This window comes from Somniosus microcephalus, chromosome 24 (genome assembly GCF_052327205.1).
Source record: "Somniosus microcephalus isolate GS21.2 chromosome 24, FLI_Smic_1.0, whole genome shotgun sequence".
Classification (NCBI taxonomy): domain Eukaryota; kingdom Metazoa; phylum Chordata; class Chondrichthyes; order Squaliformes; family Somniosidae; genus Somniosus; species Somniosus microcephalus.
Genome location: NC_141010.1, coordinates 45,281,934 through 45,294,591, shown reverse-complemented (window position 1 = coordinate 45,294,591; position 12,658 = coordinate 45,281,934). Strand labels below are relative to the sequence as shown.

Genomic DNA, 12,658 nt, shown 5'->3' with positions numbered 1-12,658 from the left:
AGATCATCCATGATTTAAGCTGCTTCAACCATATCTAATTGTAAGATCACAAAGGGGGGTGGAAACCACAAAACAATTACCATCATGAATGGAAAAGAAATTGTGTGGTCACTGGGTAGGGTATTAGGTTTGAACTGTCCTTTTATTCTTTGGGTTGGAGTTTGAAGGTATTTTTACCTTGAGGCAACTGCCAACATATAGCTGTCCCACTGTCTGAACTGGCCATACGTGGCTCTCGCACTGCGAATGGCACCCCAAAACATAAATGACTCAGAGCGCGATCTTGCCAGCCCTGGGGAGGCGGGACTGCCGGGAAAATGGCAGAAACTGGGGGCGGGTGCCCATCCCGCCCCCATGCCATCTTCCCAGGAGGCGGGTAGCCGGCCCGCGCCGGGTCCCGTCTCCTGGAGGCGGGAAGGGGATTACAGCCACTTAACTGCCTGTTAACAGGTAGTTAACAGGCAGATAAGAGGATTATCCACATTTTACCCACACAAGTGCAGGCTTCCCGAAGGCTGCGAACCCCACCAGGGTCACAGAGGCAAGCAGTGGGTCTGTGGGGGTCGGAGGGGTGCAAAAGTGCTCTATGAAGGTAAGTGATGAGTGCAAGTGTGGAGAGGTAAGTAGGTGAGGTAAGTGGAAAGTGTTAGAAAAAGTTTACTTACCTTTGTTTCTTCCTGCAGGCTTCAATCGTTGGGGATATGGAGTGTCTCGCATCTCCATGGCAGAGGTGACAGATGGCTGCTGCATTCTCCGATGCAACAGCCATCTAATTTCTGCTCACAAAAGAGGTTTGATGAGTCTTGAATACAAGAACTCATCAAACAACAGAGAATGTCAGTGTTTGACAGCTTCACAGAGCTATCAAACGATGACAATTCATCTGGGCGGGTTAACAAGGTCAATCAAGGGAAAATAGCGTGGGTTGGCCAGAAGTCAATGGAGGCGGGACTAAAACCAGACAAGTGGGAGTCCCGCCTCCAAAAGCTCCCCATTGGCAAAATCTAGCCCTCAATCTCTACAGAGCCAATGGCAACACAGACACAAGATTTTTGGGGGTCTTGTGATCTGCTGTAAGATTTCCTTTTGGCCCATTGAATGCATGAACTGGTTAAGTGCATTGGCATGCTTGGGTTAGAACAGATTACTTATTGGTTTCTGGGCCCATTGCATGCCCCATCACATCAGAACATCACGACGCTGTACAATCAGTAACGCTCTGGATTAATGCCCAAGAAAGGGCCTATGTTTTCTCACAGCGGCCTCCAAAGAGGCTATGATGAGCAGAGGAGGATAGGAATATAAACACACCAGAGTGAAGCACAAAGGTTGTTTTGGTCATATTTTCTTGGGACAAGATTAAGGAGGTACAAGACTTTCCAGGCAGAAAGTATAGCTAGTATAAATATAGCTAGTTGGAATAAACGGGTCGTTTTCCGAGTGGCAGGCAGTGACTAGTGGGGTACCGCAAGGATCGGTCCCAGGACCCCAGCTGTTCACAATATATATTAATGATCTGGACAAGGGAATTGGATGCAATATCTCCAAATTTGCAGACGACACAAAGCTGGGTGGGAGGGTATGCTGTGAGGAGGATGTCGTGAAACTCCAGTACAATTTGGACAGGTTGGGTGATTGGGCAGAAACATGGCAAATGCACGAAAATGTGGATAAATGTGAGGTTATCCACTTTGGTGGCAAAAACAGGAAGGCAGACTATTATTTGAATGGCAATAGATTGGGAGAAGGGGAAGTGCAAAGAGACCTGGGTGTTCTTGTGCACCAGTCGCTGAAGGTAAGCATGCAGGTGCAGCAGGCGGTTAAGAAGGCAAATGGTATGTTGGCCTTCGTAGCAAGAGGGTTCAAGTACAGGAACAAGGATGTCTTGCTGCAGTTGTACAGGGCCTTGTTGAGACCACACCTTGAGTATTGTGTGCAGTTTTGGTCGCCTTATCTGAGGAAGGACGTTCTTGCCATGGAAGGAGTGCAGCGAAGATTCACCAGGCTGATACCTGGGATGGCAGGAATGACGTATGAGGAGAGATTGTCTCGATTGGGCTTATACTCACTGGAGTTTAGAAGATTGAGAGGGGATCTCATCGAAACATAAAATTCTGTCAGGCCTGGACAGACTAGATGCAGGAAGGATGTTTCTGATGGCCGGGGAGTCCAGAACCAGGGGTCATAGTCTAAGGATAAGGGGTAAGCCATTTAGGACTGAAATGAGGAGGAATTTCTTCACCCAGAGAGTGGTGAACCTGTGGAATTCTCTGCCACAGAGGGCGGTGGAGGCCAGTTCATTAAATATATTCAAAAAGGAGTTGGATATATTTCTTAAGGCTAAAGGGATATGGGGAGAAGGCAGGGACAGGGTACTGAATTTGGATGATCAGCCATGATCTCATTGAATGGCGGAGCAGGCTCGAGGGGCCGAATGGCCTACTCCTGCTCCTATCTTCTATGTTTCTATGTTAGTAGCAGCAAGAGAGTCTGGGTATTATCAATGTAGTTTTAAATGAGCATGAATCTGAAATCTAAAACTGTCCTAGGCTTTCACTAATTTAGCACTTGCAAAGTATTACAGATATGCTGAAATACGATGTGTTAGTGTAGAACATCCTGCAGCAGAGAGGACAAAGATGATTTAATAGAGGTTTTTAAAATTATGAAGGGTTTTGATAGTGAGAACAGGGAAAGATTATTTCCTCTGGCTGGCGAGTCCATGATAAGGGGTCATCAATTTAAAATGATCATGACGAGAGTGAGGTGAGAGGTTATGAGAAATTCCTTTACACTGAGGATTGCTGGAGCACGGATTGTTTTGCCACAGGGAGTGTTTGAGGCAGAGACCATTGCATCTTTTAAGGGAAAATTGGATAAATATTTGAAGTACAGGAAGATACAGAGCTCTGGGGAAAGCCACAGAGCAGTTGGATTAGTTTTTGATTGCTCTGGCAAAGTGCCGACACAGACAAAATGGGTCGAATGGCTTCCTTCTGTGTTGTAAACTTCTGAGATTCTATGATGATAGAATTATTGTTTCTGCCCAGAGAGTAAGTTCCTGATCAGAAGGTTATTAAAAAGTAAAAAAAAAAATTATGGCCCTGAATTTGCAGTCAGCAGCGAAGCGAAGGCATTCGCTGCTGGCCCTGAAGTACGCTTCGCACAGGGATCTCGCAATGCCTGTGTCGAGAACTTTGGGTTTTCCAACCTTAAATTCAATTCAACGAAACTTAATGGGGATCCCCTTGTGCAAAGTGCTGTGACGTCAATAAGCTGTTTAAGAAGCCAATCAAAAGGCAGAATTCTCAGACCGCGAACAAGCTAGTAAAATTCCAACTTTTTAAATAGTTAGAGAGAGCAAAAGAAAGATTGGGTTGCTCACATGGGGAAAGGGCAAACCTAAAATAAAGACGCACAAACTTAAAAAAAAGTAAAAGATTTGTTAAAAAGTTTCTTAATTTAAAAAAAATTAAAATGGACAAATTTCACACTGCACAAAATTAAAATTAGTTTTTCCAGGCCCTTAACATTTATTTAGCAGTCAATATGCTGTTGAAACCCCAGTTACACCTAATCCCTTTGAGTCTAACTTTTAGTGGGGATTTTATCAACGTACTTACTGTGGAACAGCCGAAGTTTTCATCAGTTTCAATGACTTGTGAGATTTAACTGATTGCCGGCTCTGAGTTGGGGGGGGGGGGGGGGGGCGCGGTGGCATAGATCAGCCAGTTTCGGAGCGGTCACTGACAGACCGCAATTTTGGGATTTCCGCATGCACTTGTGCATGCGCCAAATCTCGAAGTATCGGTCAGGTTCAAATGCGGTATGCCGGCGTACAGAGTATGCAGTTATACCAACTGCAAATTCAGGGTTGATTAATACTGGCAATTTAAAATAAAAACTGAAAATGCTGGATAATAAAGTAGGTCTAGTACCATCTGAAGAGATAAAAGACAGGCTATAATTTCTGGTGGGTGTAGTGTCCGGGTATCAATAATACTTGGACTGCAGGAGAACAATAAAACAGGTATTTACTGAACAGAGGGGAACTCAAGACTGAAATACAGAAGCCTGCTATGGCTTTATATACAGGGGTGGTCACTGCCGGTACTGCAGTATAGAATCAGTTCTTCTCTTAAAGGCACATACACAACAATTCCTCCCCTTTTAGATAAACAGTACATAACATTAATTTAACAACTAAATAATAACTAATTACAATTACAATTTTCTCTGTACTATATACATCAACTGAAATAATCATTTATAAGTTCAGTCTTTGAGGAGGCTTCCTGATCCTGTCTGGATAGCACCTTTCTCGAGTATCCTGTTCTTGCGGCAGAGTTGATTCTGGCTCATTGTCATTGGTTGGTTCGTCAGCTTCCAATACCACTGCTTCTGAGGTAGACGCAATCTGTACTTCGGGTTGATTACCAGGTGCACCTGCTCGTGGTATGGGTTTGGCTTGTTCCTGTGTCTCTAGAATCTGGTCAGCATGGTGTCTCACGATGCTCTCTCCAACGTCCACTGTGTACATTAGTGGTCCCTGCTGTGTGCGTATCGTTCCTGGCTGCCATTTTTCTGTTCGGTAGTCGCGGGCCAAGACTGGTTGCCCTATCTTGAAGCTCCTGGTTGGCTTCTCATTTATGTGCTGGAATTGCTTATCCCCAACATCTCGTCTTATGTTTGGTTTGAGCAAATCCAGGCGACATCTTAGCCTTCGGTTGAAGAACATTATGGCTGGAGCTTGGTTGGTGACTGCATGTGTCGCATTCCGGTGAGCAAACAAGAAATTATCCACCTTGTGTTGTAGTGGTATGTCGTCATTATGCATTGCCTTTATGGCCTTTTTAAAGGTCTGAACAAACCTCTCAGCCAATCCATTTGTGGCTGGATGATATGGGGCAGATGTGTAATGCTTCACCCCATTATTCCTCAGAAACCTCCGGAAATCCTCGGACACAAACTATGGCCCATTGTCGGAGCAAATCTGTTCTGGCAAGCCGTTCCTGGCGAAGATGGTCCGTAGGACTGCAATAGTTTTCTCCGTGGTGGTGGAGGACATTTTGATAACCTCTGGCCATTTCGAATGGGCGTCCACAGCGATTAGGAACATTGAGTCCATAAATGGACCAGCAAAATCAATGTGTACCTGTTGCCATGGAGATGAGGGCCACTCCCATGGATGTAGCGGGGCCTGTGGTGGAGCGTTTTGGACCTTCTGGCATCCTGTGCATCTCTTGGTCATATCCTCGATTTCTTTATCGATTCCCGGCCACCACATTTGCCTTGCAATACACTTCAATTCTTTCCACATACGTGGTCCAGTCTTCTACCTCGTTGTCGAAAGCAGTGATACTGCCACTCTTCGGCATCTTGAGTGATTTAAAATGGCGCCTCCCGCGCTTTTTCTTCTTCCCCAATGTAATAAAATGGCGCCTCCCGCGCTTTTCCTTCTTCCCCAATGGAATAAAATGGCGCCTCCCGCGCTTTTCCTTCTTCCCCTTGCTGCCACGCTGCTCCTAGCGTTCTACAGGGTAATGGCAGCGACCTGCGGCTATGGCGCATATCACTTTTCCTTCCCCTCGTTCTATCCTCTCCACGCTGCCCGGTTCTTGAGCACCGACCGCGCCCTGTGCGCTCCACCCTCTCTCTCTCTCTTCCTCCCGACGACGCTGCACGGCCCCTTTGCAGAGCCACTCGATCGAGCCCGAGCCCGCCGCAGTCCGGAAGGGTCAGCGCACTACCTGCTACCAGCACGACTTGCTGGAACACCTCGACTGGGGAGCCAGGCCCAGCTCTCCACAGCCTCCCCTGCAACTCTCCGATGGATCCCTGGGCGGTTGCCCGCGGTCGCCGCCCACCGTTCTGACTTCGACCTCCAAGAAGCTTCTCTTCAGGGAAAAGATCCCCGTGAGGTGATGCAGTACTGCAGGTGAGTTCGAACCTGCCCGTCGCCAGTGTAGTGTCCGGGTATCAATAATACTCGGACTGCAGGAGAACAATAAAACAGGTATTTACTGAACAGAGGGGAACTCAAGACTGAAATACAGAAGCCTGCTATGGCTTTATATACAGGGGTGGTCACTGCCGGTACTGCAGTATAGAATCAGTTCTTCTCTTAAAAGGTACATACACAACAGTGGGACCCTTGGTTATTTTGAAATAAAGCAAATAAAGAGTGGTGAGAATGTGGAGCTCACTACCACATGGAGTGGTTGAGGCGAATAGCACAGATAGGCTGAGATGAAGTAATTAGAGTGGGAGGAGGCTCGTGTGCAGCATGAACACCGGCATAGGTTTCTGTGCTGTGTAATTTTATGTAACTCACGCCAAACATGAATAGCTTTTCTACTGCAGATGCTGGCTGACCCACTATTTTTCAAGCCCTTCTTTTTATATTAGGGAGAACTGCCTACCCGCAGGGAAAGAAACAAACAAAATAATAATCGCAGGGAAAGTTAACCTGGTCCATGCTCACATTCCTCCTGCTGGGAAAGGTCACCAGCCTGAAGGACAGTCCTGTGAAGGTTGATGGAGGGGGATGGATGGAAGCTAATAATAACAAAAAAAGTACTTGAACTGTAAGAATGAGTGTTTCTCTTGTGCCAAAGTTAACTATTAGTGTCCCGATACTTGCAAAAATATTGATCTTTCAAACACCACTCAACAATTTGGGAAAGTGAAGAGTTTAACATGTCACTGGAGCTTGTAAATATAAAAATCCATCAAACCTAGATCTAAAGTATTAGAATACAATGGTCTCATTATAATGGCACAGAAAAGTTTGCCAAGAAGGTGTTATAGGGCATGACTGAGGTACTGAGTGAGTACTTTACATCTGTCTTCACAAAAGAGGATGAAGTCAGAGTAGAGGAGGGGTGGTAGAGATATTGGATAAGATAAAAATAGATAGAAAGGGGGTGCTAAATAGGTTGTCATTACTCAAAGTTAACAAGTCACCCAGTTGCTGAGGGAAGCAAGCGTGGAGGTAGCAGAAGCTCTGACCACAATCTTTCAATCCTCCTTGGATATTGGAGTGGTGCTAGAGGACTGGGGGAATGCAAATGTTATACCCCCGTTTAAAAAAGGGAAGAGGGATAAACCTGCTAACTACAGACCAATCGGTCGAACGTCAGTGGTGGGAAAACTACGAGAGACCATTGTGAAAGACAAAATTGATTCTCACTTGGAGAAGTATGGGTTAATAAGGGACAGCCAGCACAGATTTGTTAAAGGCAAATAGTATCTGACTAACCTGATTCAGTTCTTTGATGAAGTAACAGAGAGGGTTGATGAATGTAGTGCAGTAGATGTTGTATATATGGACTTTCAAAAGGCATTTGATAAAGTAACGCATAACAGATGCATTTGAAAAATAGAAGCACGTGGTACTAAAGGGACAGTGGTAACTTGGGTACGAAACTGGCTAAGGGATAGGAGACAGATAGTAGTGGTGAATGGATATTTTTTTGACAGGAGGGAAGTATGTAGTGGGGTCCCCCAGTGGTCAGTATTAGGACCATTGCTTTTCTTGTTGAATATAAATGACCTGGACTTTGGTATAGGGACTCCAATTTCGAAGTTTGCAGATAATACAAAACTTGGCAAGGTTGTAACTAGTGAGCAGGATAGTAGGAGACTTCAGGAGGACATAGACTGACTGGTGAAATAGGCAGACACATGGCAGATGAAATTTAATGTGGATAAGTGTGAAATTATGCACTTGGGAGGAACAACATGGAGAGGCAGTATAATCTAAATGGTATTATTTTAAAGGGGGGGGGTACACGAGCAGAGGAACCAGGGGGTGCATATTCACAAATCTTTGAAGGTGGCAGGGAAAGTTGAGAAGGTTGTTAAGAAAGCATATGGGATACTTGGCTTTGTAAATTGAGGCATTGAATACAAAAACAAGGAAGTCATGCTAAACCTTTACAAATCACTGATTAGGCCTCGGCTGGAGTATTGTGTACAATTCTGGGCACCACACTTTAGGAAGGAAATCAAGGCCTTAGAGAGGATACAAAGGAGGTTTACCAGGATGATACTAGGGATGAGGGATATATGGAGAGATTGGAGAAGCTGGAATTATTCTCCTTAGAGCAGTGAAGGTTAAGGGGAGACCTAATAGAGGTCTAGGAGGGGTTTCGATAGAGCAAGTACAGAGAAACTATTTCCTCTGGCAAGTGGGTCAGTAACCAGAGGTCATAGATTTAAAATAATTAGTATAAGAACTAGAGGGGGAAATGAGGAGAAATTTCTTCACACAGAGGGTTAAGATCTGTAACGCACTACCTGAAAGGGTGGAAGAATCAGATTCCATAGGAACTTTTAAAAGGCAATTGAACACGTACTTGAAGAGGACTAATTTGCAGGGTTATGGGGAATAGGCTGGGGTGTGGGACTAAATTGGACAGGTCTTTCAAAGTGCCAGCTCAGGCATGATGGGCCAAATGGCTTCCTTCTGTGCTGTAAGGTTCTATTCTATGACATATATATATATTTTGATTGCATTAACATTTGACAAATTCAAGTTTGTTTCCTTTCTATAATTAAAGTCCCAATGAGTGAAAACACTGAATAGACTTAATTTCTGAAGTAACAACAGAACACGCTGGAAAAACTCAGCAGGCCAGGCAACATCCGTGGAGAGAGAAACAGAGTCAACGTTTCAGGTCGAAACCCTTCTTCAGAACTGACAAAAAAGGCAGGAAATGAAACAGATTAAAAGGCAGTTTGGGGGCTGGGAAATGGGGGAGGGGATGAAAGAAGAGACATTAAGAGATATTCAAGGTGAGACGCGATAGTAATAGGACAGGTAAAGAAACAGACAATGGCTCTAGATGAAGTGTGAAATGCGCTGGCAGAGTGAGACAGCTGCCATGTGGGAGAGAAAAAAAAAGGAAAAGGCACAAACCAAAAGTGTGGATAAAATATATAAAAATGTAATGGGGGCCGAGGTTATGATCTGAAATTGTTGAACTCGATATTGAGTCCGGAAGGCTGTAAAGTGCCTAATCGGAAGATGAGGTGCTGTTCCTCGAGTTTACGCTGAGCTTCCGTGGAACAATACAAGAGGCCGCAGACGGTGAGGTCCGAGTGGGAATGGGGCGGTGAATTGAAATGACAGGCGACCGGAAGCTCGGGATCACCCTTACGGACTGAACGGAGGTGTTCCACAAAGCGGTCACCCAATCTGCGTTTGGTCTCCCCAATGTAGAGGAGACCACATGGTGAGCAGCGAATACAGTATACTAGATTGCGAGAAGTACAAGTAATTTCTGATCTTATCTCTTTTCTTCAAACATATGCTAATCCTGCCTCAGGAGACACCAAGTACTTCTTCACCTCAATACTCAAAGATATCAGAAACATCTCCTTGTAAGAATAAGTTCACATTATATTCTTACATTTACATATTACAAAATGTTTCAATGGAAATTCAAAATACACAAAGCCAATAAAACATTTTCTTTCTCAGACTGAATCTCTACATCTCCGGAAAACCAAGTACACCTCAGGGGCAACACAGTGAATTCCCAATACACACGTCATGAGGCAAAACAGATTGATGCGGCTTCGGGACCTAAACTTATCTAAGTCAATCTGTGTCTATCTGGGATGGAAGCAGCAGACAGAGTTATTTTACACTGCTGACATTTCAACAAGAAATGAGGTTAGGATGCTGCAAACTAAGGTTTGTGTATGTGTTTTACAGGATATGAATGAGAATAAAGGTAAAAAAATGATCAGATCTAGCCACTAGCTCATTCACACTCAAACAGGATGCCCTACCCAGAGCTTTGTATTTTGAAGTAAATGCCACTCAATGATGAAAATGAAATCTAATTTTATCTGGTGAATTGGAGTCCTGAATGTACACACGGCACCTGCTTTAGAACAGGAAATGAAAGTTAGGTTCCAACTAAAAATGAAAATGCAAAACAGCTTCAGTAATGTTTTATTCTAAAAGCAAACACCCACACGATACTTAAATTGGAATTAAAACAGTACTGGAAGGAAAATGCTCAAGTGAAGCTAGAGCTCATTTCTATGGTATTCAGAGGGATTTGGGTCTTCCAGTACAGGAATCACAGAAAGTTAACATGCAGATACAGCAAGCCATTTGCATTCCTATTTCTCTGTGCACTCTGCAGCTATATCACATTATTTTTGTGTTAGAAGCCTATTTTATTGCTATATTCCATCCTTTTAACCATCTCATAAAAAACATTGATTTTGTATTCCAGCAACAAACTTGGTTATAGTAGGAACAAAGTTTTATATTTTTAAATCAATTCCTTGGTCTTTTTCAATATCTTTGTATTGGTAAGGGCCAGAAAATAGAACACCTTTGGGTAAACACAGTCAACATGTGAACATAACACACAAAATATGGATCGTATATTGACATGATGACAGATAAATATGGAAAAAAGGCAGCTCCTGTACAGATAAGAAATCCTAGAAATGTGTTACCTTAAACATACAGAAGTAATGTTACATATATTCAAGACAAGTAACTATCAGGAGTGACTAGCTGCTCAACTGGGTGTGATTCAAACTTCCTAAATCACGAGTGAAAATTGAGATTGCTAACCATGATTTTTTGGATATTAAGTGAATCAAGGGATATGGGAATAGTGCGGGAACATGGAGTTGAGGTAGAAGATCAGCCATGATCTTATTGAATGGTGGAGTGGAGCAGGCTCAAACGGCCGAATGGCCTACTCCTGCTCCTATTTCTTATGCTCTTATGTGAATCCCTAATGAGATTGTTGCCCAATATTTACACGAATCAAATACTTTTTTGTTAGCAGCGGTGCTTTGGCAGATAGTGGCCAGGATACACTGCAGTTGATGCAGGATAACATTCCCCTGGGAGGACCAACAACTGTGACAATCCGTGTGATAATCCACAGTCAATTACTAGAAAAAGTCAACATGGATTCACAAAAGGTAAATCGTGCTTGACTAATCTACTGGAATTTTTTGAGGATGTAACTGGTAAAATAGATAAGGGAGAACCAGTGGATGTGGTGTATCTGGACTTTCAGAAGGCCTTCGATAGGGTCCCACATAAGAGATTAGCGTGTAAAGTTAAGGCACATGGGATTGGGGACAAGGTATTGACTTGGATGGAGAACTGGTTGGCAGACAGAAAGCAGAGAGTTGGAATAAACGGGTCTTTTTCCGAATGGCAGGCAGTGACTAGTGGGGTACCACAGGGATCGGTCCTTGGACCCCAGCTATTCACAATATATATATAAATGATCTGGACACGGGAACTAGATGCAATATCTCCAAATTTGCAGATGACACAAAGCTGGGTGGGCGTGTGTGCTGTGAAGAGGATGTCGAGAAACTCCAGGATGATTTGCACATGTTGGGTAATTTGGCAGAAACATGGCAGATGCAATATAACGTGGATAAATGTGAGGTTATCCACTTTGGTGGCAAAAACAGGAAGGCAGATTATCTAAATGGCAATAGATTGGGAGAAGGGGAAGTGCAACGAGACCTGGGTGTTGTTGTGCACCAGTCGCTGAAGGTAAGCATGCAGGTGCAGCAGGCGGTTAAGAAGGCAAATGGTATGTTGGCCTTTGTAGCGAGGGGGTTTGAGTACAGGAACAAGGATGTCTTGCTGCAGTTGTACAGGGCCTTAGTGAGACCACATCTTTGTGTGCAGTTTTGGTCACCTTATCTGAGGAAGGATGTTCTTGCCATGGAAGGAGTTCAGCAAAGATTCACCAGGCTGATACCTGGGATGGCAGGAATGACGTATGAGGAGAGATTGGGTCATAAGAACATAAGAAATAGGAGCAGGAGTAGGCCAATCGGCCCCTCGAGCCTGCTCCACCATTCAATAAGATCATGGCTGATCTGATCCTAACCTCAAATCTTCTATCACTCTGCATCCACCCGAACCCATGTGATCTCCCGGGAGAGGCGAAAAACCAGATAAAGACCCAATGGCCAATTTGGGAGAAAAAAATCTGGGAAATTCCTCTCCGACCCATCTAGGCGATCGAAATTCTTCCAGGAGATCACTCTGTCCCTATATTTTCTACAGTACTTACCTTCTGTAAAGGCGATCTCCACCCCAGCCAGGGGGTCGATTGGGCTTGTACTCGCTGGAGTTTAGAAGAATGAGAGGTGATCTCATTGAAACTTATAACATTCTGTCAGGCCTGGACAGACTAGATGCAGGAAGGATGTTCCCGATGGTCGGGGAGTTCAGAACCAGGGGACACAGTCTAAGGATAAAGGGTAGGCCATTTAGGACAGAAATGAGGAGGAATTTCTTCACCCAGAGAGTGGTGAACCTGTGGAACTCTCTACCACAGAAGGCGGTGGAGGCCAGTTCATTAAGCATATTCAAGAAGGAGTTGGATATATTTCTTATATATTTTAAAGTTTAGCTGCTAATATGGAGCTGTGCTTAACATGGCCTGTCCTTTCAAGGCCACTGGTCAGGTGCTCCCTTTCGGAAACAAATCTAAATAATCACATCCTGAGGTCACTTGGGGCTAATTATTGAGGGAGGTTTCTGTAGAGTGGCAGCTGCTCATAAATGCCCAAATCCTGCACTAGGTTGTCAAGGTCCTGAACTAGAAGGCAGCCAACCTCAGTGTGCTGTTTGATCTTGAGC

At 44.3% G+C, this 12,658-nt stretch overlaps 2 protein-coding genes across 12 annotated transcripts in view; one reads left to right on the top strand and one right to left on the bottom strand.

Annotated features, from left to right (window-relative positions):
• LOC147101461 (unconventional myosin-Id-like) overlaps window positions 1-12,658 on the bottom strand; it is a 561,768-nt gene that overhangs the window by 256,235 nt on the left and 292,875 nt on the right. The gene's annotated exons all lie outside the window — the stretch shown is intronic.
• LOC147101462 (uncharacterized) overlaps window positions 1-12,658 on the top strand; it is a 165,891-nt gene that overhangs the window by 13,634 nt on the left and 139,599 nt on the right. For 4 of the 10 annotated variants that reach the window (XR_015073473.1, XR_015073474.1, XM_085966599.1 and 1 more), the window contains exon 2: window positions 10,827-10,965. The exons of the other annotated variants lie outside the window; for them this stretch is intronic. Coding sequence is in view for 2 of the 4 variants with exons in the window: in XM_085966599.1 (XP_085822725.1) it covers window positions 10,827-10,965 (139 nt within the window). In the remaining 2 variants the exon portion in view is untranslated. The remainder of the gene's footprint in view (window positions 1-10,826; window positions 10,966-12,658) is intronic. 10 annotated transcript variants of the gene reach the window in all.